This window comes from Nestor notabilis, unplaced genomic scaffold, assembly GCF_000696875.1.
Source record: "Nestor notabilis isolate BGI_N333 unplaced genomic scaffold, ASM69687v1 scaffold7325, whole genome shotgun sequence".
NCBI lineage: Eukaryota > Metazoa > Chordata > Aves > Psittaciformes > Psittacidae > Nestor > Nestor notabilis.
The window spans coordinates 71,369-97,864 of NW_009929776.1; the positions used below are offsets into that span (position 1 = coordinate 71,369).

Sequence of the window (26,496 nt, forward strand, 5' to 3'; positions counted from 1 at the left end):
AGCCTTTAACCTCACTTCATCTTAGGTCCTACCCACACTCTTCCCTTGCTGTTGTCCTTCCCAGGGCTTGGTAACCTCCTGCAAACACTCAGGACACTCCAACTTCTGTTGCTGCTCTAAGACCTCACCATGCTTATAGTGTAAAGTGGGTGGCTGGGGAGTCTAGTTTTGCAAAAGCATCTTCTGGTTGGGCTTTTTGGTCAATGCTACTGGGTGTAAATGTGAGCTTCTATTGGGCAGAGGCTTATGGTGGGATATACCGGGGACACTGGGTATTTCAAAATTCCTTCCCTGCCAGAGGGAAGGAAGAGAGAGGAGAAGAAGCATAGAAACAGAGAAGCAGCCTCCTTTCCCCTCCAAAATGCAAGTGTTGAGCCTGTCAGATATAGTAATCCATTTTAGGCTGGAAAATCTTAAACGGGATTTGTCCAGGACAGCAAGCACACTTCAGATTAAAAGGCAGAATAAATGTAAAGGAAATAATAGATAAAAGGTACTCTTCTCTCCAAGTGGATAACATAATAAAACCACTCTTCTTTGCTGTTGCTAAAGGAAAATATGCAAGTATTTCTATTCTAGTGACAGGTCATTGCAGGAAAGGGTACGCACTCAATGACAGTCCTTGAGCCGGAGGTGTACTTCACATGGGGTTGATAATTTAACCTACCTGCGTGCTCCTCATTTAGTAATGACAGCGTGCTGTCTGTGATATGTTCCATGGCTCTCCTATCTCTCAGTACATTATATGGTCAAGTAGCACAGTCCTGCTTTTCCTCCCATGATTGCTTAAAGATCTTATGTTGCCTTCCAGTAAAGCACTCGGTCAGAGACTGAAGTGGCATTACAATGAATGGCAGCAACACTTCATATGGGAAAAGGTTATTAAAACCAAGCTAGTTTTTAACCATTTTTATCATGAGGAAGAAATGCCGGCATGCCACCAGTCCAGATATAATTCCAACCAAAGGGTCTCTCTGCAAGCACAGGTGGCCAGTGGGGACATTGATGCACATGATGAAGCAGATCAGAGAACAGAGACTAGTTAATATAAAATAAATCTGCTTTTAATAGTAAGTGCCTCTTCCCCTCTCTGAATACTATGCGGACAAGCTCAAGAATGGCATAGTAATGGATAAGATAACGTCCCGTGGCAGCCAGGAGACTGTGGTCTGATCCTTAACATAGTTCATGAGGCCAAGTGCAGATACTGCAATTAACAGAAGGGTCTCAGATGTCAGCCCTCTGGCATGGTGCTGTCCTCCTGGCTGATTTCTCATAACTACGCAAGAGGTTGCAGGGCCCTCTGGTTTCCTCAATGACCCTTGAGCAAACTTTCCTCAGAGACCCTGAAGTTGAGCGTCCTGACTTACAAACATTGCATTTCATCTATGTGTGGTGGGATCACCAGTGCCAAAGCAGAAAGCTCCACCTGCCATTATGGGGCAGTTTCAGCATCAAATTATGAAACAAAATGTTGATGAACTGAAGAGAATTGGACAAAGCACGGCCACACAGATGAAGGGGCGGTAGAAAGGGAGAGAAAGTATGTGTAGGGGAAAACATCAAGGAGTGGAAAAAAACATTCTGAATGGAGAATATGGCGTATATAGAGAAGAAATGGGTGAGACAAAGGAAAGTAATATTCAAGCTTACTAGTGGGAGAAACACCAAGAACTAGTCATGGCAAGAAAAATACATTGTAGGAATAGATGAAACATTAATTGCTTTGAGACTTCTAGGTGAAACCTGGCCAAACCCACACATGAATACAGAACTACTGGCCTTGGGGAGAGGGGCGAGACATGTACCTGCTTTTCTTGTAAAGTCCAAAAATAAGTTAATGGGAATGATTATGCATTTTAACCAAACTAAGCCACAGAACAGTGCAGTAAAAATGTACAGATGCTATTAATGCTGTTTTCCAGATACTTCTTACATTCTCAGCTCTGTGATTGTCCCGCTTATCACTGCAAGAGTAAATGGTATGGTGAAGAACTAGATACTTGGATTGGAAATCAAAAATGCTCATAGATCTTTGACCTCTGTGTTCCCATAGTTCTCACCAGATTTTAAAATTTAATAGTGGTGATGACAAAACACTGTTTTTTGTACAATCCAGAAACATTACTAAAAACTTGTAATTCCCCCAGTACAGACACTGACTGTTCAGAGTGTCAAAAAAAGGTATATTTTAGTGTCCCAGTATGAAGGCACAAAGTGAACTAAAAGGCAGTGACAAGATAATTAGGCTTAGTAACAACCACTGACTTCAGCATGTCTACGGCCATCTTGTTAAATAAGACAAACCTCAGAAAGCTGGGCATGAAACACGTTTTTAGCATGGTGATATAGGGCAGCCTGCCAAGAAATGGAAAGGCAGGTGCTGCAAGTAGGTAGCCTGGGTTCATTTACTATTGTAGGACTTCATCTTGACAGCAGCAAACTTCTTAGAGCTCAAAATACAAAAGAAGGAGATGTGCAGTATGGTTTACCAAAAATATGCAATGTTGAAGCCCTGGGAGGCTACATTACTCTAGTAACATCAAGCTGTCAGCTGCACTGATGTGCGAACATCTGTCCCTCCAAAGCTGGGGAGGACAGATGTGGGGCAAAGGACAGGACCTGAGAAAGACCCTCTCCCCTCCAAACATGGATGTGTATAATCAGCACCTACCTGTTGGGTTCAAATGTGTGCTATACTGTGTTCAACTTGCTATCATAAAATAACAGTGACTTGAGACTGCAACAGTAGGAGCAGGTATTGAAAGTAGCCAAGGTGTCTGGTCTCCATATCTGAATGTGCTTGCAGTGTTCTCAAATAACCTATTGTCCTATCTGAGGTCAAACATGTTTCACTAGTATCTGGGGTGACCTTACATAGCACAACTCGCCATTGGATACCTCAGCTGCCTTAGCTTAGAGGGATACCTCAAGAATTCACAAATCAACAAAAGAGTTCTGAGGATGTCAAAGGCACTCCAGCAAGTGTTCATCTCTAGATTAATCTCAGCTCCATTTTGCAAAAAGCACCCCAATGGTCCTTCTACTCCCTTGTTGGGTTTAGACTGTACCACACTTGGTGTAGCATCCAGTTCTTGGGGATACTTTACAAATACAAGTGACAATATGGTTCTTGTAGAGATGGAGAAATTAAAGTACGTAATTCCAACATTCCCACTGCCTTTTAGTGAAGATCATGCATCACATCAGTTCAGTTTCCCAGACATTCTCCATGGGGGTGCTATTTTTCAGGCTCTGTGTTATTTTACTTTATTTGCAAATAAATTGACATTACACATTTTCCAGCAAAGACAAACAGCAGCATCTCATTTGATCATGTATTTTATGCCTTCTGCTTAACTAAATAACTTTGCTTACACCAAGAAAACATAAATACCATCTTTTAACTTCACCAGTGTCTTTCACGTATTTTTGTTAGGAAGTAACAGTACCCGTCCATTAGAACAGGTGATGAACCCAACTCTGGATAGTTTGGATGATTTTTTCCAAGCACGCTTGGTGCTGATGCCTGCTAGACAGAATAATGAGCCCAGGGAATGATTTCTTAGCTCCTGTGGCACTTGCACTATTTTCATAAGGAAAAGGAATACCTCTTTGCATAATGCATTCATTTTTGCAATAAGCTGTGAGTCCAGGAAAACCTCATACTGTCAGTCAGTGGATTAAATGAGCAGCAGCAGCTGTAGCCACGTGATAGAAAAAGCCAGGCAACAGGGTTGTTTGCATTGCTGTACTACATAAACATGACTTCTGCCGCTTAACGCCCTCCCGCTGGGTGCTTCATGCTGCATCATATGCATGTCATGTTATGTTAGGCTGGACATCAACAGCAGCAAGGGAGCTGGAAAACAGAAGCACCCTCTGCACAGGGGAGGCTGCACTGTGACTGTACCAGCTCCTCATGACCTGATGTACTTGGGAACTCCAAGAAGAGAGTCAAAATAACTGTAACAAGCTGCAATAAAAAGAGTAGCTTGTTTTAGCTTTCTGAGTATTCTCAGACCTTACCTGAATACCTTATAACTGTGCTTCTGTAATTTATTACTTCCCACTCCTACAGCTCTACCAGGCTCAATAATGAGACCATGAATTTTTAAAAATGAAGCACCTCATGTCACGGTTTCAATGTGCCTAAGAGGTTTGGGGTGGTGAAACAGGCATGTGGCATCTACACCTCTCTGGAACAGGTTGCCCGGAAAGGTCATAGATGCCTTATGCCTGGAAATGTTCAAGGTCAGTTTGGACGAGGCTTTGAGAAACTTGGTCTAGTTGAAGATGTTCCTGCTCACTGCAGGGGGGTTGGACTAGATGGCCTTTAAAGGTCCCGACCATTCTATGAATCTATGATGCCAAAGCAAGCCACCCCAAAACATCTTCTCTTCAACTGTTTCAGAGTTGTTTCTTTGGCACTCGAGTACAGCCAGACCAAAGGCTGCCCACAGCCACCCAGAGCAGAGTGGGTGGCCCAGGTTGGCTGTTACTCTGTAGTAACGTCCTTCTGAGGCTGAACACTAAACCATATTTCCGAAAGCAACCTAAACACTCATGGTGCAAATCACTACAGAAAGCAAGTAAGTTGCAAATTTATGAGCCATATTCTCATTTTGGAAGGAAGTCTGTGCCGCTGACACTGGCTGCTACAGTGGAAAATTTGGCCTCTTGTCTTGCTCTTTGTTCAGTAAAATGTTTAGTGGGCTTGAGGGCATCATAATCTATAAACACAAGTTTAATAATTTACTTATCTTGGGGATTTCAGCCTCTGAAGCATGTATGCCTGTGGACACCACTGATAAATCCCAGTTAAGAATGACTGCCACTTCCCACAGGACAGGCAGCATCTTAACAAACCCATGAGTAATACACAGGGAGCAACACATGAAGCCAGGAGGAAGTTTCACTGCACTTTGTGATTTTTTTGGATCTAAAATTACTAATTGTCCATACCCAATAACTGCTTCCCTTTTTCCTCTAATTTGAACTCATCACTTCTAGCTGATAACTAGATGTATTAATGAGTGACAGTTGCCTTCAGTAAAGATGCAGATAATTGCCTCTCTGGTATAATATACCATGAATTCCTGCCAATATGTCATAAACGTATCTTCCCCACCCCCAACTCATTTGCTTTCTGGAAAGGCCTGTAGCACAGAGATCTCTGTTGTACTAAGGGTCTACTCTGACACCACGCATCCCTTACCGATCATGGGAGACTCTATGAAACTCCATGAATTAGTCTGAGGGATGTAGGACTGCAAGACCCCCGCAGCTCGGCCGGCTTCATTCACCCCACCAAAGACGTAGATCTTCCCACCACAGACAGTTGCAGCGGCTGAATGGACGGCCTTTGGCAGAGGAGCGATGGTCTCCCACTGGTTGGTTATCGTATCGTACCTAGGAGAACAGCAGCTGGAATGAGCTGAGATGACACAATGCCGGGCAAGACAGACAGGCAGAAAAAGCAGGCTGGGATATAACAGAAAAGCAACTTGACAAGCAGAAGAAAAGCAGAGGTGGAAATGTATTTTTTAACATCCTACGAATTCAGGCACTTGGTAAACAGTGTAATTAATGCTTTTTCTAAGCTTTTAAAACACTGAGAAAAACCCAGAGAAATCTGGTTCTACTTTCCGTATATGCCTCTCAAATCTCATTATAGTTCAAGCTAAAGAAACTCAGGACATCTTTGTTAAGATGTCTTCCACTAATTAATTTCTTTTAATGAGTATACAATGAGATTATTCTTGCAAATCAGTGCAGTGATATCCAATAGCGTCTGCAGGCAGGCAACTGTTAATGTTCTTCAGTTGTTCAGCTTGTGGAACACATCTCACCTGCACATAATGCAACGTGATAACTCTTCTGCCTCTGGTTAACTGGCCAGCAATGCACATTGTGTGCCAGAATAAGCTGCTTCCATTTAATTTTCATTGTGCAAACCAAACTACTGTGCTTCATTGCAGGATGCTGCAAACGTTAATGCTAGAATAAGATTTCACCATTGCATCCATATTTGACATGAAGCAAACAGAAAAGAGTAGGCATGAAAGTGCTAAATTAGTTCTAAGGTCATCAGTATCTGATTTAATTAAGCCATTGACCATAAGGGATGCGCAGTTAATAATCCATGGATGAAGATTCATTTTAGACAATGTCACAAGTACAGATGTCAATTTTTTTTTAAAAGATAATGCGGCAGGGATCCAAATAGCTGCTCTAAAATGAGTCTGGGAGACAGTACAAAATAACATGATTTTTAGGCTTCTATATTTCCATGTAATGGCACATTCAGTCGAATAGGAGTTTCCTGCATAGCGATTATTCAGAATTGTTGACTGTAAGAACAGAAGCCCTCATCTCCCATTCAGGCTTTTTGCTCTTAATATTAGTGATATGCAATATGCAAACATGAAATGAAACCACGGCCATGAACTCGTCTGTAAAAAATGATTTAGCAACAGGGGATTTTTCCCTTTATAACATGTCCCTCAAGTTTTCACCGCCCAAACTTCGGGAAAATAAAAGGGAGAAATTCTATAAATGGTGGAAACAGCACAAGAATGATGTGCTTAATGAAAACGCACTAATGAGTTTCCAAGTAATATAACTGAAAGTAATTAACACACTCATAAAACTGAGGCAAAAGCAAGAGGGAGGCAAACTTTAACTAAAAAAAAAAAAATTAGGCAAGTCCTTTCTAATGAGCATGGAGAACTGCCTTGTACAATGCTCTGAATTAGTTACCGAGAAATTAAATTCATCTACAACAAGTGATCAAAGGGGAGAAATATAACAAGATTAAACAACACGGTGCTGGGAGCAACCAACATGACACACCTATATTGGGCTGATTCTTAACACTTAGTACCAAACCCGAGCCTGCAGATGCATTTTGACTGCACAAGCACCTCCTCCAGGGAAGGCAGCATATGCTGCATCTCCTGCATTTGCCCACAGCACTTGGGGCAGCACTCAGTCCATACTAGCAGATATGCAAAAATCTTGCATAATACAGTTTCATACACTGCTTTTGGGTTACACTTTGCTAACTCATCTACAGCAGTAATTTGGGGCTTGGTAATTTAATTCTTGATGTCTTACTAAAAGCTGGTTAAGAAATTGGCTATAATTGGTTAGAAATGGGAAAGCAACAATGCCAAGGACTGACCTAATGTTCCTTTCCAGCACTTTGGCTTCTAAGATACAAATTATACCTGCCACTCGATATGTATTGTCTCACACCATCCACTCTGACCTAGCACCAGGAGTATTTGTGGCCAGTTGAAGTGGCCCAAGATGGGACAGTCAGTGGCTACACTGCCTTCCCTGGTGGTGGCAGAAGTACCTGGCAGACCACAGTTCCCAAAACAGATGTGTTCCTCCCAATGACTTTCTGATCATTCCAATATGTTTTTGGGAAGGTGGGGTTACATCCTTCACATATCCTGCAGGCTGGGTGCGGCTGAGGACCAACGTCTATAGGAATACTGGAGAAAGGGTCCAATTACAGAAACAATTATCCTTTTTCTGGATGAATATCATTACTGGGACTTCAGGTCCCCCAGATCCCACTTCTCACCCACTTTCATTGTTGTCCGTTTATGTTTTATGATGACAGAACTGATCTTTCTCTCACCCTGCATCTGTCACTGGAAAACCACAAATGACCAGTTTCACTTCATCTGCTGAAAGCCAAAGGCTGGATATAGGTGCAACTGAAGCTTAAAAAAACACTCTTGTCTTGAGGGTCATGTGGTTTAAAAAATCAGTGAACCATGAAGTAGGTGGAAGCAAGTCTCTGTCCACCTAATACAGACATATAATGTGGGTTTTACATAGGCTGTATAGTGAAGCAACCCTCTTACAAGCCTAACTTACCCCTGGGGCTGAAGAAAAGATGACGATGCCTTCAAGGCTTCCTGATATGTGTCCATCAAGTCCCTCCGTCCCCCTGGGAAATTTATTCCTCTAGTTCATTCCCTCATTGCAATACTGTAGACCTGATTTCTAGTCTCTGTTTTGCTTCAGCTCCCACCCATGAGAAAGTGTTTCTTTTCCTGTTGGGATTATAAAGCTGTCTACTATCAAATCTCTCTCTTGCACAAATGGACTTGTAGAAAATAATAGTCACCTCTTCACCTTCTATGGGATGAACTAAGTAGTCTAAGCTCCTTAAGTCTCTGCAAGGCAGGTTTCCATCATTTTGGTCTATCTCAAGTCAGCTCCTTATGTGTTCACACAAGGATTTGCACCAGATTAACTAAATTGGTTTAAAAATGAATAAAGTTGAACCTTTGTAACCTTCCAGGACAGGAAATAATGACACCTGCTTTACCTCTCTGCCCTAGGGCCTCGCCATGTGTCGTGTCATCTCCGGTGTTGCTGTCACTCCACTGTCACTACTGCTAGTGGGGCTCCTCAGCTGCTTTTAATGCCATCTCTGCTCAGGGGCCAGCAGGGAGAGAACTGATTTAAAGAATAATCACATTGATCTCTTTCCATTAGTCAAGCTTTGCATTTGATTCCCCTGTTTGAAGCCATAGATGGAGACTTAATGGGAGCTGGCTTCAAGCCAAGCAAAGGTTTTTTCCCCTCTCCTCCACTGCTCCCTCCAGTCCTGGTGTTTCCATACCTGTCCTTGGCTATGGGCCTACCAACCCATCCAATCTCCTGAACTTGTAACTTCAAGGACATCTCCTTTCACATGACTGACTCCTGGTTTTGCAGTCCTTGTACGCTACGGACTCACACGTGGTTTTATACAGATGCCCTCGCACACCTCCCTCTGCCTTCAGAGCAGTCCCTGCAACCCTGCTCTCCATGGCCCTGCCAGGCTCCAGACATCAGACTTTTAATTCATGCAGGACGTGTGTCCCCCTGCCTGTCTCTTCATGTGCACCAAGCACCGTTGTCTCACCTGACCCTTGTGCAGTTACTGTCCTCTAGTTTATGTGTTATTTATGTACTCATGATATGGCAAATCATCTGAACTCAGCAGAAAATGCATCCCAGGACTGAAAAGAGCACACGCAGAAATTACCTTGCTGGTTTCCACAACTCTCCACCTCCTTTCTTGCTCTTTACATAGTATTAATAGCAGAAAACCATTCATTTCAAGCTGTGCCATTTGCTCCTCTGCCTTCTTGACTTCTGATCTCTTCAGTACCTGAAAAGACTATTTTTTTTCCTCCTCAGTCTCTTTAATTTTTTCCTTCTAGGTTAAACAGCCCCATGAGTATCTTCATTTATTCGCATTATAAAATTCTTACACCACAGTTAGTTGCTTACAGACATGTACCCTCCAGTTTCTTATACATTATTTAATTATATTTGCAGGAAAGCCACTATTTAAAATAAAGCTGTACAGTGGCATATTGATCTACTCACGAGATAATTCATATGTTGTTTAAAATCACATTAATGGATTGCTGGGTTTTGCCTTTTTTATTTTCTTTTTGAACTGTTCTGAGGGGCTTAAGAAATTATCCTTGGAAAGGCTATATATTTAATTTTCTTAAGACATCATAGAATTATAGAATCATATAGCTTGGAAAAAACCTTTACGATCATCAAGTCCAACCATTAGCCTAATACTGCCATAGTCCACCACTATAGTCCACCACTAAACCATATCTCTAAGCACCACATCTACACTTTATTTAAACACCTCCAGGGATAGCGACTCCACCACTTCCCCGGGCAGCCTGTTCAGTGCTTGACAGCCCTTTCTGTAGCGAAATTTTTCCTAACATCCAATCTAAACCTCCCCTGGTGCAACCTGAGGCCATTTCCTCTTGTCCTATCACTTGTTACTTGGGAGAAGAGACTGACTCCCACCTCACTACAACCTCCTTTCAGGTAGTCATAGAGAGTGATAAGGTCTCCCCTGAGCCTCCTTTCCTCCAGACTAAATGACCCCAGTTCCCTCAGCCATTCCCCATAAGACTTGTGCTCCAGACCCTTCACCAGCTTTGTTGTCATTTGGATCCGCTCCAGCACCTCAACGTGTTTCTTGTAGTGAGGAGCCCAGAACTGCATCCAAGGTGCTGTCTCACCAGTGCTGGGTACAGGGGGATGATCACTGCCCTGGGCCTGCTGGCCACACTATTGCCGATAAAGGCCAGGATGCCGGTGGCCTCCTTGGCCACCAGGGCACATGCTGGCTCATGTCCAGCCGGCTGTTGACAAATACTACCAGGTCCTTTTCCAACAGGCAGATTTCCAGTCACTGTTCCCCAAGCCTGCAGCATTGCATGGGGTTGTTGTGACCGAAGCGCAGGACTTGGCACTGAGCCTTGTTGAACCTCATACAACTGGCCTTGGCCCATTGATCCAGCCTGTCCAGATCCCTCTGTAGAGCCTTCCTATCCTCAAGCATATTAACCAGAATATACCCTCAAGAATAATAAACAGAACTGGCCCCAGTACCAAGCCCTGGGGAACAGAACTTGTGACTGTCCTCTAACTGGAATTAACTCCACTCGTCATCATTCTTTGGGCCCAGCCATCCACCCAGTTTTTTACCCAGCAAAGAGTGTACTCATCCAAGCCATGGGCAGCTAGTTTCTCCAGGAGATTACTGTGGGAAACAGTGTCAAAAGCTTTACCAAAATCTATATAGACAACACCCACAGCCTTTCCCTCAGCCAGTAAGTAGCCACCTTGTCACAGAAGGAGACCAGGTTAGTCAAGCAAGACCTGCCTTTCATAAACTCATGCATGGGCCAGATCACTTGGTTCTCCTATATGTGCTGTATGATGGCACTCAAGATGATCTACTCCATAACCTTGCCTGGGACTGATGCCAGGCTGGCAGGTCCGTAGTTCCCCGGACCCTCCTTCCAGCCCTTCTTGTAGGTGAAGTGTCCCATTTCCTAACCTGAGTCAGCTGGGACCTCCCTGGTTAGCCAGGACTGCTGATAAATGTTGGGAAGTGGCTCCGGGGGCCAGGCCCCTCCCTCAGTAACCTTGGGGGGATCCCATCTGGTTCCATAGCCCTGTGTGTGTCTAAGTAGTGCAGCAGGTTGCTGACAATTTCCCCTTGGATTATGGGGGCTTCATTCTGCTCCCCATCCTGTCTTCTAGCTCAGGGGGCTGGGTACCATGAGAACAACTGGTCTTACTAGTAGAGACTGAGGCAAAAAAGGCAGTAAGTACTTCAGCCTTTTCCTCAGCCTTTGCCACTGTGTTTCCCCCCACATCCAATAAAGGATGGAGATTCTCCTTAGCCCTTCTTTTGTTGCTAATATATTTACAGAAACATTTTTTATTGTTCTTTACAGTAGCAGCCAGGTTAAGTTTTAATTGGGCCCTGGCCCTTCTAATTTTCTCCCTGCATAACCTCACAACATCCTTGTAGGCCTCCTGAGTTACTTGCACCTAGGGACAAATGTTCCTACCACACAGGGCTACCCCAAGGCCTCGCCTTCCTTGCCTATCCCTTCTAAAGGGTTTATAGCCATCTGTTGCAGCACTCTAGCTATATGAGTTATCCCACCATGTTTCAGTGATGGAACTATGTCATTAGTTTTCCTGCTGCACAATGGCTTCCAGCTCCTCCTGTTGCCCCTGCTGTGTGCTCATGTAGATGCACTTCGGTTAGGCTATTGATCCCACCACCTTTTTTGGGGGGAGAAGCCCTAGTTCCTGTGTGATGTCTCGGTAAAACAGTAGGTTCTGAAGCAGTTTCTAAAGCTTAAAAAGCTTATTCTTTACACTGAATATTTAGACAGTCTTCCAAGTACACACTGCCAACCAAAGTCATTTCCCAGTTTTAGACAACCCTATTGTAGAAGTGCTGTCAGGTCAAGGGGATTCATCTTCACTGTCCTTCAAATGGATAATAACCACAAAGCACCCACATTTCCACACTTTTAGTCACATACATTGTCTTGTCAGCATACACAGTCTTCTCAGCTCTCAAACTGCATATATTACAGGGCCCATCCATTATCTCAAAATCTAGTTCATGGATCCACTTCATTTCTCTGCTTCCCAACTCAACTCCTATCTCAGAAAAAGACAGAAAGTGTAATACCCGCTCGCCTAACACCTAATGACTTGCTCCCTGTCACACAGAAACTTGCCAGAGGGGCTTGATGGAGAACTGCAGCCACACTGTTATTTCCCTAAACACTCATTCCAAAAACATAACTCTCCCTGGACATATACCCATGTATAGTCACAAAAATGGACGTATAACTCAGCCCCTCTGGCACATGCATATTGTTTTAAGATGAGTAACGAATGACTCCTACTCATCTGTTTTTGACTAATAGTCCTGTACTATTATCCATCGAGCCAGAATTTTTACTGCCTCTTTAAAGACAAATGGCAGAGAAAAGGTAAAAAATCTCAGCCCTATTGAAGCTGATGGGAAAACACCTACCGATTTAAGTGGCACCAGAATTTCTGGTTGAGGCTGCACCTTTCAGCATCAATGACACAACCAAAAGCACAGAGACAGGAGCTCAGGAGCTGATGCCATAAATCATTAGTAGTCCAGTGAACCCTCCTTGCTTTAATGCTTTCTAATGGTGCAGCAGATGAATTAGGTGGCAGCATGTATAGCTGAGATGGTCTGACATTTGTTTTTAAAAAAGAAAATGCAGTAAAAATGTCTTTGTAAGAGTTTAACCATTTAGGATAAAAAAATTAAAAGAATTCCAGGAAAAACAGGTGGAAAACAAGAAGGAAACTTGAGGAAAAGTTATTTTCTCTGTCTTCAAAGACCCACTGTGGTGAAATACCCTGCAGCCTCCATGCTCTGGGGCTGCTAACTGAGGTGAGGTCAGCGTAAGTCACTTTGGACTGGAGACATGCCCTCCCCACCATGCCAGTGAATATGCATCAAAACCTGGCCAAAGCTGGCCATGGTCACACTTGAGCTAACTGAGCAAGCAGAAAGCAAAATGTGGCTGGGAAAGATAAGCTGCATGTGGACGATGGGAAGTGGTAGGTGGGGGTGAGGGTCTCCAGTGCCTCGCTCTTCACACTGGTGGCACAGCCCAGGACCACATTGTGTGTTAGGCCTGGACAAGCCCCCGTACCTCCATCTGGGTGGACAACAGGGCTATAATGTCAGATGTCTCCTTTGAGGTAAAAAACTAACCAAAACCTGAAAGCGTGCAACCCTGAAATCCAGCACTGAGGGGAACAATGTTAACCTCAGAAGCAAATGAAATTTTCGGCATCACCCGATTTGGAGCATATGATCATGTCACCTTATTATTTTAATACAGTGCTTTTTTAAGACCTGCTGGAATGACAGAGGGTTTCCCCCCCTCCTAAGAGGTAGCATCTCAGTGTCCCATCCAAACCAAACCAATATATGAAGAGCAATGTACAGCCCACACAGAAATATGGTGAGAGAAGCTCGGTTGACTGTAGCTCTTGGGGTTGGGAAGGGAAGAAAGAGAAGGCAGAGTCAAGAAGTGAGCATTAACTGAGCATAAGACAGCAGACAACTGAGCAATTAGAGTGACTTTGGTTTGTATTTTCATGCAGTTTTTTTAGAGTTGCAACCCAAATTCAGAAAGACTTAATTGCTTGCAAAAGGGGGTACAGTGATGTAAATTCCTGAACTTGCATGAATGAGCTGCCTCATCCAAATGGCAAATGCTTTTGTCTTAAAAGGCCTGACTTTGCTCAGCACAGCTACGATGGTCAGTCTTTTCTCACCTGCATTTCTAATAGTCGGCCCTGAAATTCCCTTTCCAAAACACATGGCTTCAGCCATGTCATGTTTTGCTTCTGTCATCCCCCACTGCCGTTTTGTTACAAAGAGTAAAAAAGGAAACATCCCAAAAACTCTTTCATTTCTTGGCATAACCCAAAGGAGGCCATGTTGCACTTTTTCCATGGCTTTGTCTCACAAGTCACTTTATAGACAACAGCAGATTAATTATAACCACGGGTTTAGCAAATCCCCATGACAAGACATCCTTATTGTGGTTGAGACAGCGTGCACTGGAATGATAGAGAGGAAATCTGCTTCTTTCCCACATGCAAGTCTCTTGGTGGGCTTGTTACAACTGCAAACCAGCACGGCTGCTCTCCCTGAGCGAGGGCCTGCGTCTGACTTTGCAGGCTGCAAGGTCGTTCGTGGCAAGGGCTTGGGTGCCTGAGATGAGAAGGAAGGAGAGGGGGTGACTTTGCTTTATTTGGAGTTCATTCAAGTGATCAACATTTTGGATGCTTTGTTAAAGAGAGATCATGAGAATCAGAGCAGAAGCAGAAACGAGAAAAATAAAAAGACGTAATTCAATCAATGATATCTATCAAGACACCTATCCACAACAGCATTATTTCGATGTTCATCTTTATCGAGAGATGGACTGAAACACTGAGCTCTCTCCTTCCCATGTTCCCAAACCCACTTCTGCTAGTTAAAAATTTACTGACTTAAATTATAGGACAAACACCCTCAGAAATCATACATAAATCTGCATAAGACGTTAAGATTTCTTTCAAAGCAAGTCCTGAGGGCAGTGCCCTCTTATGCTCAGGGTTAAGGAGGGAGGCAATGCTCACATGCTGCATTCACTGCTATGATTTATCATTCATTCTTTGCTGTCTGCATTTCCCTGACTTGCTGAGAGCATCGTCACCAGCGTCAGTTCTTCAGCCTGTGCCTGGGCTGGGAGGGAAGGCTGCCTACAGACCTTGTCCCACAAGCACACATCTTTTCCAGGGGCTATTTTGCCAACCCTTGCCTCCTAGGTCAAATAGTGCCAAATTTGTGAAGACAGAGGAACACAAAACTAGAGCTATATGTGAATGGTGACCACTCAGCACCAGACAGGATCTCTCTGGCCATACATACAGACAACTGGTCTGTTCCATGCACTGAACTAGGCAGGGGAAAAAAAAAGTCATCATACGATTAAAGACTGTGCCAAAAAACAGATTTGCAGAAGAAAACTTTATTTTTGGCATTTCCTAGTTTTCTGTGTGTTTGGCTTTGAAATATTAATAAATTTTTAACACAGGTTTTGGTATTTGGTATTTACTGTATCTACTTACATGAAAAAATAAGCACCCCCTGCATAAATGGAACATAAATGTTGCAGCACCAAAATCCCAAAATAATAGATTGAAAGCATCTTTAATCCTAACTTTTTGAAAACGTTCTTTTCTTTTTAATGGAAACCTTTATTAGGCCTATCCCTTTCTGGCTTGGCCTGCTTCAAAATTGTGCTGAAGTATTGAAATTCAGCAATTAAAACTGAGAAAAAAGGGAAAAAAGCCTCTCATACTTTTGGTTGCCAAATTCACTAAGGAAAAACATTTCACAAGAATGTATATCATTACTCTGTTGTCACAATGCACTTTGAAGTGTTTGGGTAAGGTTAGGGCTGTATTGGTCATTCTGGAGTGGAATATTCTTACATACTCTGTTTCAAAGCAGTTTCTATTTTTTAATGAAAACATTGGTATGTATATAAAATTTGTGTTTTTATTGAATGTTATGGCTGACATGAAATTAGTTGCTTTTGGAATTCTACCCTCTGAAATACTTCTTTTATGCTTTTGTTCCTTCATTGGTTTTTAAGTTCCATGTGAGAAAAGCAAAATTTTTGTATCTGGAGTCTTTCTGAAAAGAGGAATTTCCATCTTCTCCCATCTCCAGTCAGCCCCTCCCTCTCGTGCAGGAATTCAAAACTGTTTCCATTTAGTGATTGTTTCACTCGGAGCTTGGCAGGTCCCAGCCCCAGGCCAAGACCACCAAAGGGAGGATCTTCCTTCCAGCCAGGTCAAGGCTGAGGTCCTCTACCAGATCACGTGTGAGAAACTTACTTTGCTGTTGCTTTTTTGGGGTTTAAGAAAACCAACAAAAAGGATTATTGTGGTTGTAAAGACTTTCATCAGTACTAAATTCAAAGGGAGTTTATTAGTTCATTGTATAATCTGTGTAAAGTGTCCAAAGAAGCTTAATTCCTCTCTTTGCTCCCCCGAGCAAACTGACAAAACAAACTGGCAGCTTTCGTCTTTGGTTTTGAAACAATGCTTTCCACTGAAGCTTTGAAAAGAAGCTTTAAAAAGAAATCTAATCCTGCATAGTTTCCTCCTTTCTTAGCTGTTAGAAAAGCTTATTTTAACACATACGGCCTATTTGACGTGTCCTTTAAAAGGGTAATGTTCCTTTAGCATAGCATGAAGAAAAGCTCCAGCAAGCAGCATGCTTTTGTGTTTTCTTTTTTTACCTTTCCACATGGTCAACGTTGCCTGCCACACCGACCCCTCCAATGGTATAAATTTTCCCATCGTACACCAGACTGTTATGCCGACACCTTGGGACTGTCATGCGGGACACGAGGTTCCAGTTATCGAGCAAGGACATGTAACACCAGACATCAGCGAGCGTGACACCCGACTCCATGCCGCCTGGCACCGACATGTGGGTGAGGGAAAGAAAAGGGGAGAATTATGTGAGATCCTGGAATGGCAGCAGCTTTGCACACAGCAATCAAAGCCAGTCACAAAGTAAAAACTCTTCAAATGACATTTGACTAATTAAAATAAATCACCCTCAATGGTGAGCATCTGTTCCGATGATGCATATCTGTGTCATTTATTCATGCGCCCCAAAGGCTGGGCTTAGTTGATGTTTTTTTTTAATAAGATGACATGAAGAAATCAAGATGTCAGACTGAGAGGGACATGTGCATAAGGGGATAGACCCTTTGCAGTGTTCATAAATAACTTCCAGTCTATTAAATTACTGCAACACTTGCAAGAAGGTGTCAGGAGGCAGAACCTATCTTGGCTTGCGAGACACAGGCCAGTCTGAAATCTAAAATGCTTAACACAGTGATGGATTGAAGCAACACATACATGGGCAGAATAAAGTCGGTGCTTGTACTGCAGGCTTAATGTCTAATTTTCAGAGACAATTTTTTAATTTATTTTCATTAACTGATAAAGGAAAGAACCAGATGTACCACTCTGGTGGTGAAACAGTTCAGGATGCTCCAGTGAAATACTCATACTGGTCATTTTTAATTTCTGACTGCAGCTTCCAAGGTAACCACTTAGTGGGTGTCTTTCTATTCCCATTTTGAAGCACGAAGAGGTGAAATGATTCATTTCAGACCACACTAGGAGTCAGTGGTCAAGCCAGAAAAAGCAACTAGACTCAGTTCTGTGGTTTAATGAGAAAATCAGGCTTCCTCACTCTCCAAACCTATCGTATGCAGTGTGGGAACCAGTACTTGGAGCTGGCAGGGGTTCATTCCCACTTCTGTTGGTTCCCCTTCCCTTTTTCCTGTGTCTTGTAAATTTGAGCAAAGCAAAATATCAACCGACACTCAGCTAGGTTTCCAGCCATGCAGGACTTCCAGCTCTCCCACTGTAGCCAGCAAGTACTATCAGGTTGCTCATCCAGATTCAAAGGAAACAGCTAAAACAAGCTTCAAATTTAGGATTCAACAGCTTTTGTTAGCAGGTATGGCACAGCCTAAAATGGCTCTACATATTGGAAAGTAACTCAGCTAAGAATAACTAAACATCAACCTCTCACAAAAGCTTCCATAGAAAGCTTTCACTCCAGTGGCAAAACGAGCGTGGGCAAAAAAACCATGTCAAGAAATAAGTCCCCATAAATCCTTAGGGCCTCTATGCAGCATTGATGGAATTTAACACCACAGGCAGCAATTTACTGCAGAAAATGCAGTGAGGGAACTCGGCAAGGGAAAGGCAACAGCTGTAACCCCTTACTGGTACTGCCTCCTGCATCTGTGCTCCCAACTACATCTCTGGATCACACACATCTGCACCTCCCTGCCCAGCCTCCTCTTCTATCATAAGACCTTCCCTCAGCTGCCATCAGAGCATCCTTGCATCAGCTGGTGGGAATTGCTTTTCTCCCTCCAGCCAAGCAGAGGTACCACCAGACTGCAAAAACCCAGACACCATGATGCTACAGGAGCAGCATAGGCAGCTACTTGGGGAGTTAAAGCCTTTTAAGAAGCATGGTCTCAGTTTCACGGAAACTAAGAAGATTACAGGGCTAGTGACTACTGTCAAAAGAGAGGTCTCAACAACAAGTGCAAAACGTGAATGCTTCTTTAAGCAAATACTGTTAAGTGTAGGTCACATATTCAGCAGTTCAGCCTGTCTGTCTCAAATTCCACAACCCACCATTTAGACTCAACTACAGACAGTATTTTAAATTGTGTTTCTATGGCAGTGAAACCTCTTTGCATGCTTGATGGTTGTCAGACCTATTTTCTTCATGTTGCAACTGCAAAATATTGCTGTTGACTGCTCTGAGACAACACTAATGCCGCAGTGAAATGGAGAATGATAAAAGCAGGGAAATCCCTCTCTCCCAACCTCCCTTCCACTTGTTTTCCTCCCCCCCTGCCCCCAGGAGCAGCTGGGTACAACTCTGGCATGTACTCTGCTCTCGTGAGACCCCAGCTGGAGAGGTGCATCCAGCTCTGAGGCCCCAAGAGAAGAACATGGAGATGTTGGAGAGAGTCCAGATGAGGCCACAAAGATGCTCAGAGGGCTGGAGCACCTCTGCTATGGAGACAGGCTGAGAGAGTTGGGGTTGTTCAGCCTGGAGAAGAGAAGGCTCCAGGGAAACTTTATTGTGACCTGTCAGTACTAGAAGGGGCTTATAAAGCCTGTAATGAAAGGACAAGAGGTAACAGTTTTAAACTGAAAGAGCGGAGATTTAGACTGGACATAAGGAAGAAATTTATTACAATGAGGGTGACAAGACACTGGCACAGGTTGCCCAGAGAAGCTGTGGCTGCCCCATCCCTGGCAGTGTTCAAGGCCAGGCTGGACAGGGCTTGGAGCAACCTCGTCTAGTGGAAGGTGTCCCTGCCCATGGCAGGGGGTTGGAACTAGATGAGCTTTGAGGTTCCTTCCAAACCAAACTGTTCTGTGATTCTGTTTCTATGAAATCTGCTGCTTACCTGAGAGATAGATGTTGTCCCCAGCGCTGACCACACTGAAAAACTCTCGATCGTAGAAGGGCAGGCTGGCCAATGGGTACCACTTGTTGTTTTGAGGATTTAAGCAAGTGACCGCTGTTAAAGCACGCTGATTCATGCCAATCATCTGACGACCCCCAACTAAGACTATTACCTCGGCTACACCTAGGATTCAAGTAAGAAAGAAAAAAAATAAAAAGTGTCATCTCTAAACGAGGCAGGAGTTTATAAAAAATACTCGTCAGTCAGGGTAATTTTAATGTTTCATATGTAAGTCTGGTTTAGACCGTGCAGCGAAATAAAGAAGGGTGAGAAAAAAGGGAGTGTGTTTGTGGGGGAGAGGGGTGGGTGAGGAATGACACTAGGAACATGCTTGGAAGAACTTGGGAGGGAGTGTGCCATCTGGGCAAAATTTAAGGGAGTTCCATGTAAATATGTCCTTTGACTTAAACAGTCTTTGAGTGAGGCAGCAAATTCCTGTTCCACTGAAGAAAACAGGAATTTTGTCAAGGATTGTGGTAGCTTGGCAGCTTGATCATTATCCAGGGAAAGCATGCCTGCACTTTAACCTGGTAAAGGTGTTCTTACACTGAAAGATAGTGTCTGGAGGAGGGTTAAGCTATGGTTATGGTTCTTCTTCCTGATCTTCTTTCTTTATGTACTCTATTAACACATAATTTTCTGGTGCTGGGTTTTTTTTTTTCCCTCTGTTTTCCCAGATGTAGCCAATATGTGCTCAAGCCACAGACCAGGTTCTTAGTGTACTAGGTGCTAGTAAATGTGACAGAGATAGCCCCTGTCCTAATATAGTTACTAACTGAGAACAGCTTGGAACAGCTCCCCCAGCTCATCCCCTAACACACAGGCTGTGTAGCAAGTCAAATTCACTGGACAAAACTTTTGCAATCCACGTCTCAGAGTTTTTATTCCCACTTAAAAGCCAGAGCTGAGTCAAGTCTCATGTGAATGTTACTCCAGACTCATCCCCACAGTGACGGTCACAGTTTAACTCTGGGACATTTTGTGGCTCCAACACCAACAGCAAAGTTCTGTGTGTTAGTTTGGATTTAGAATGCAGCAGAAGTGTTAAAAATCTTTCTGCAGTGATTGTAAGCCCCAGTGCAACTTGTTGCCTGGAGAGGTAGGCTCAGAAGCAGGACCATAAGGCCAGCAGTTTGAAGGAACAACCATTTTGGGAACTGTGCTCACGGCTGGACCCACTGCTGTGGTGTGTTACAGTGCTCAGCCTAGAGACAAGTGTGCACAGGCTGGGAGGGTCAGAAGCATGAAGTGAGATTGCCAGCAAGAGAGATGAGGAGCTGCAGTGGAGAGAAATGCATCTACAGAGTAATGGATTATCGTCATTCTTCATTAGCGTTTTCACAAAATATATTTGTGTCATTCAAGCAAGGTTACTCTCTTAAAAGTTATTAAGTTAAAGTGCTGTACAGTTTTAAATAAATATTTCTCAGTAACAAGAGATCATTATTTTTGTGCCATACTAGAAAATCTAATCACCTGTGCAAGACATAACTTGATTATAATCAATGACCTCGAGAGGGCATGTGACATGCTGCAGTGAGTCCACAAAGGGTGTTTAGAGATCCTTTGTGCCTACATGAATGCTGTTGATATGCAAAATAACATGATTCTATATAATTAGACTCTGACCTAAAAAACTATAATCACCCTCTCTTACCCCGAGAGAATCACTTTTCCCTCATCAACCAGCTTCTGGAAATGGATCATATTACACCTTCAATTTTATATACATAAAATAAGCACTTTTCAAAATCCCTTCAAACATCACACCATTAGTCGTTGTCTTCAGTGAAAGACTTTTTAGGGTAGATTGTTATTGAAAGTCCTCTACACTTCATCCTTCTGAAAGGTGCCTTGATGAGGCAGTCTCCAGAAGCCGCAAATGCTGTGATTTGATATGCCATCTCCATGCCACATTAGCATCAGTGGCAGCGACAGAAAGTTTTGCCTGGCTTTCTGATTGTACATATGGGAGCCAGAAGTACTGGCAGAATGTTAAAACAATTCACCTGTTCCATCTGACTCCTTCTCGTATGTAGCTTTCCTATATGATATTTGCACCACTCTCTGTTCAGCAAATATTTTACATAGGGCTATGAAAGTGAAGCTGTTTTATGAATATTAGTCAGATCCTCCCAACAAGAGGCTGAATGGCAAGGAAGCAAACTGTACACCTATTTTTTGCAGCTAGAGAAACTGAGACACAGAGGGTTCACTTTCAGGACAACAGTAGAATGTCATGGTCTCTACCAAAGGTATTAACTCCTAGAAATTAGGCTCCTTTTAAATCTTGTTTCAGGACTGTACATCTAAACACTCACATCTGACCACTGGGAAAGGCTCCTAAATGCTCCAGCATTAGTAGAAATGGAAACTCGAACTTGAAATATCACCAGGCTCTGAGCAGGAGACAAGGAAAAGAGCCACACTCTGTGCCCTATGCCAGGGCATGTCCTACCCATGCGCAGGAGCCATCGTACCAGGGAGCTGGTGTCATTGAGAAAGTTTTGCTTTACCTGCAGAGAGCCTGGGCCGGGTCCTTGGTGTCTGCATCTCTTGTCGGGCATGCGGCAGCATGTGGTAACGTTTGGCTTCATTCACTAGATCTCGGCAAGCCTCTGAAGACTTTATCAACTCTTCGTTGTCAACAACATTTAGCAGATAGCTGGGATGGATGAAGGGGAGGCGCACCACTGCCAGCAACTCTGCAGCATACTGTGAGGGGGGAAAAATAACAACACACTACAGCCTTCGTGCCACAGTTCAGCCGCTCAGCATCTCCGCCTCCTTCCCTGAAAACCGGCCCCTGTCACCCAGCCTGGAAAGACACTTGTCATGGATGCTGCACACAAACTCTGCCTAGAGATCGGGTGGAACGGAGACAACTCAGCCCTCAGCGTTCCCTGACCCGGGCTGGTTTTGGTCCCAGGAGACTGAAAATAACATTCAAAAGTTGGCAACTCTTGTTATATGGCACCATATGGAGGCATTTTTGAAATAAAAGCCCATTCTCGACTCAGGTTGAATATAGCACCTTGTGCACTGGAGACACAGAGTAAGCTTCCGAGTTTTCCAAATTAACCTTGAAATGTGAGTGTGGTTGTTGCACTGTAAAAAAAACAACACCCAAACAAGTCTTTTCTGGCATTATAAATGTGAAACAAATGCCGGTAAATAGCGTGGATTTCAACAACTGCTGTGGCAGAGACTGAATAGTTATCAGCCAATTTGCTGAAAATCTTTTAATTAATACGGTTTATTTGTTGGTGAAACAAATCATGTAGTTCTAGCTTTTGGGGAAGTCAGACTCCAGAGGGTGCTATACAAATACTGACAGTAAGTTTCATCTTCTAAATAAATACATTAAACCTCAGAGGGCAAAGGACACCCAAGCAATGAAGTTGTCTGTCACTGAACACAGCTTAAAGGAGAACAAAACCCCAAGAGAGAAAACTGCAATCGAAAAACTAAGAGCCCATCTCCAGATTCTTCTTTTTATATGTAATTGGTTATATCACAACACAGCACAAGAGCACAGTAATAGGAAAACACAGTTCTTGAAAAGCAATGCACACAAACAGGATGCAAACTAAGGGGGCGCAGCAAGAGAAGATAATCATCTGTTGTAATAAATATTCATGTAGAGGCAGCATCCAAATATCCCAACTGGGATTGAGGCCAGGATGCAAATAAATATTCCTGAGGTCCATGCGACTGGTCCCGAGGAACGCTGGGCGCCAGCAGCATCTGCTGGCCTGCAGATGCCTCCAGTCTTCCAGAAGCTACTTGGCGCTTGCTTTCTTTTTCAGCAGTTGTGCCTGTCCCTGCAGTGTGTGAGAGCCAAGTCACAGCAGGAGCAGGGATGGGAATGGGGCGGGGGCACAGTGAGATGGGAGGGCAGGGATGCAGCCTGAGCCACCTAATGGGCTGGCCAGGCAGGTGAGGATGCAGGGACAGCTGGGACCACTCCCAGGGCTTCCCCCCTTCCTCACCCCAGCTAAAGAAGCAGGCTGCATTTAGGAGGAAGACAGAGGATTTCTCCTCCTAACAGCAATTCACACTCCTCTCCTGCTGGAGAGCCACGTCAGCCTGGTGTGAGCTCAGTCAAAGTGAGGATGTAACTATCTGCAGGGAGCTGAACTCCATGTGTGCCTGCAGGGTCATGGCAGCAGGGAGATGACTAGGCTCTCCTGCTCACTAGCCCTCCTGGCACTAGGACTGGCAATTTTAGATACAGCCTGTAGCGCTGAGGCCTGGCCACCCTGCAGTTGTTTGCAGACAAAAATGTTGTTCGGACGACGCAAAAGAGATGGGAAAACGTCAGTGCTCCTCTTCTGAAACAAACCCAATCAACCCATGCGAGCACAGGGGCCGTGGCTCCTTGCTATTACCTCTGGCATGGCACAGGGACGACTAGGCATGAGATCACTTCATCAGCCTCCAAACCTGGAAAGACACTCCTCTCTTTTCACTTGCTGAAATCCATTCCTAACCTGCTTTCTAGGAGGTAAAATGGCTGTTTCCCTTCCCCAGAGTCACAAATGTCAGGCACTTGGCTGCAGATACCTTAATGTCATTACATGGTACTTTGTAGGAGAGGGAGCAGTGGACATACGGCAGTGGGTGGCAAAGCTCTGATTTCAGGAAGTGCTTTTTTAAAGAAGGTTGGAGGCGTTTAACCTTACATGGGAGCCAAGACAAAATGTGGCACCAGAACATGGGAATAATGCGGATAGTGAGTGTACAGGGGAAAAGCCAGACAACCCCCACGGGCGAGGTTAATCCCCACTACAGGCTGCTAAGGAAGCAGTATGAGTTGCTAAAGGGCAGTTTAAATAAAGTTGTAAAATATATGGAAGTGTATAGCATTGCCAGCACTTCCCCTTGGTGCAGTGGGGCACGACAGAGCTGCTCCTGATGCTCCTGAGGCAGGTCTGCGCTGGAAGAAGCTGTAACACAAAGCAGCGCAACACGCAGGTGCTAACAGTTGTGCCACTGAATCAGGGTTTTGACAGGCACCACAATATCGCAAATTCAGGTGAAGTAGAGGAGGAGAACTCCCCTCAAGCACGAATGGACAGTTCACAGAGTGTCACAGAGGTCCAGCGGAGAGACTGTCCCCATCTCCCACCTTTGCCAGAATAAATGGGGCAGCACTGCTGCCTGAGCACGGCAAACTCTCCCTCTCACTCGCCCACCTTGCTTTAATTAGATAAGTGAGAAAATGTGATTCTGTTTCTCCCCTGCATCACACCCTCCCCCCCCCAGCTTCCGCCTTTGTCTCCTCTTTTGTCTGAGCTCATGGCTTATTTTGAAGGGGAATAATAATTAGAACATGTTGCTCCCTTTCATCAGCTCGAAAGTTAATGTCACATATCAAAACCGATGTCACTTTTCACTCTTATTCTTCCCTTTGCTCAAACGGCTCAGAAAAGCTGGCTGTGTGTGTACCTGTGTGTGTGTGTGCATGACCACACGCAGTTGCAACTTGGGCTCATTGCTGATAGCATTAATGGTACATATAATGGCAGTGTTTTTCACCAAGGGATTTGGAGAGTACATACCATTGCAGTGTCTCTAGAAGACAGAATAGGCTTTTATAAACCAACGGCTTTTCCCACCACCTCTTTTAAGCACTATAGTCAAGGGTGAATTTCATTTAGTCTCACTGATTTAAGAATATTCAAGTGATTTAGGCAATCAGCAGCCGCCTTCTTTTGGATTCTCCCTTACGAAGGCTCCCTAGCACCGTTAGCTAATGATTGTACTAAATATCCTGTTACTATTATCCTTTTCATTTAAGACTGGAATAAGCACCACAAAGCGTTTCAACCTCCTTACCATCTGCTATTTGCTCTCTATTCTCTCTTGTCTTCCCGTTGTTCCTTATACAGCTATGAAATATCTACTGCACCTACGGATGTTACTGGTTTTTATTAAAACAGCACAATGCCAAACTCAGCAGATAACAACCTCGGGTCCCTGGAGCTGCAGTTTGCCCCTGTAACCCTGGGAATGTCTTCTTGTTACTCGGCTACAGGTGCTGGCTGGACAAGTAGAAGTATTTCTTGGGTCTTTGCTGGGAATCACTCCCGACTGCACTACAACCTGCCTTACGTGCCAGGGTGAAGCAGAGAATATTAATGCCCCTTCTGGCCTAAAATTAGGAATGATCAACTCAAAACCATGGGAGACCATGCCTCAGCTCCTTGAAAATGGAAAACATTATGCAAAAATCTAATGAATTTATGGTTGTGCTAGGGAAGTTTCTGAACACCATCAAGACTGTTTTTTCAGGTGATGTGAACCTCAGCATAGCTCCTCTTGGATAAAGGAAGCTGTTTGTGTTTTGCACCAGCAGAAGATCTAGTCCATAAACTCCCTGCTGAGCAGTGATGCTGCCAGATACCTGCATGGTGCTGTGCACAGCTTGAGTGATTCTGCAGGCTCATCACACAAACAAAGGCTGTTTGGACAGCCACCGGGGACACAGAAGAGTAGCAACATTTGAGAGATGCTATCTGGCTGGCTTCAAGGCACTTAATTCACTGATACCAATTTGAGTGCTGAACTGATCTTTCAGGTCTCCAACAAGCCTGCAATCACAAGTGTATTTCATAAAAAACAGAAAGAAAAATCTTGGGAGATCGTATCTTTTCCTAATTACCTCAACATTTCAGAGGAGAGATCCAGCTCTGGATTCAGACACCTAAATAGGTACATACAAGCAAGTATTTATTTGTCAGCCAGACGTGTAAACTCATGTTATAATTAATAGAGGTTTAGTCAACACACTTAACACGGTCCCCAGAGCAATGTGAGCTGAGGGGATGCATCACACACCAGGGGAAGGAGAGAATATCAATGTCCCCTTCTGGCCTAAAACTGTGAGCCATCTGATCCAGGAAAAGTGAGCATGTTCCTCAGACCATGCCTAAGACCATACCACATTGAGATGTCTACAACCAGACGTCAACTTAAACTGGAGGGAGGGTGATTAATTGTCCCCTCTGATGGGAATTTCTGCATCCATTTGCCCTGGGCGCTGTGCTCGGAAGGTCACACTCACGCTAGAAGGAAGCCTAAACATTATCACTGGGTCAGTGTTGACTCAGAGGAATATGTAATCAACATGTACTTGAAGTTGACCCTTTCAAACCTTTCCCTAATCATCTGTTCATACATAAGTTACTCCCATCTTGTTATGTAGGGCAGAGCTTGAGCAAACTAGACTACAAAGCAGCTCAATGCAGGGGTTTTTTTGTTCCTGGCTGGTAGTTTGAGTGAAGACATTTACTTTGCTAAACTTTTTGTGACATTTCGTCTCCTACTAATTATATCGGTATTATGAACTCTTGCTTGCAAGTGAGCTTTGTTCTGGTATCTTTTAAGTCTCAGTTACAAAACCCTCTTCAGTATTACATTAAAAATAATCTTTTTATTCTCAAATCTCTAATCCAGTAAAATCCTCACAGGTATTCTCCAAAAG

The 26,496-nt window shown here is 43.8% G+C and overlaps 1 protein-coding gene across 1 annotated transcript in view; it reads right to left on the minus strand.

Moving 5' to 3' along the window:
* The window catches only part of KLHL29 (kelch-like family member 29), a 71,742-nt gene that overhangs the window by 14,938 nt on the left and 30,308 nt on the right, over positions 1–26,496 (minus strand). Inside the window, exons 4-7 of the mRNA XM_010015139.1 lie at positions 21,524–21,722; positions 18,948–19,130; positions 16,224–16,404; positions 5,219–5,412 (exon numbers count right to left, since the gene is read on the minus strand). Of these exons, the coding sequence (XP_010013441.1) occupies positions 5,219–5,412; positions 16,224–16,404; positions 18,948–19,130; positions 21,524–21,722 (757 nt within the window). The remainder of the gene's footprint in view (positions 1–5,218; positions 5,413–16,223; positions 16,405–18,947; positions 19,131–21,523; positions 21,723–26,496) is intronic.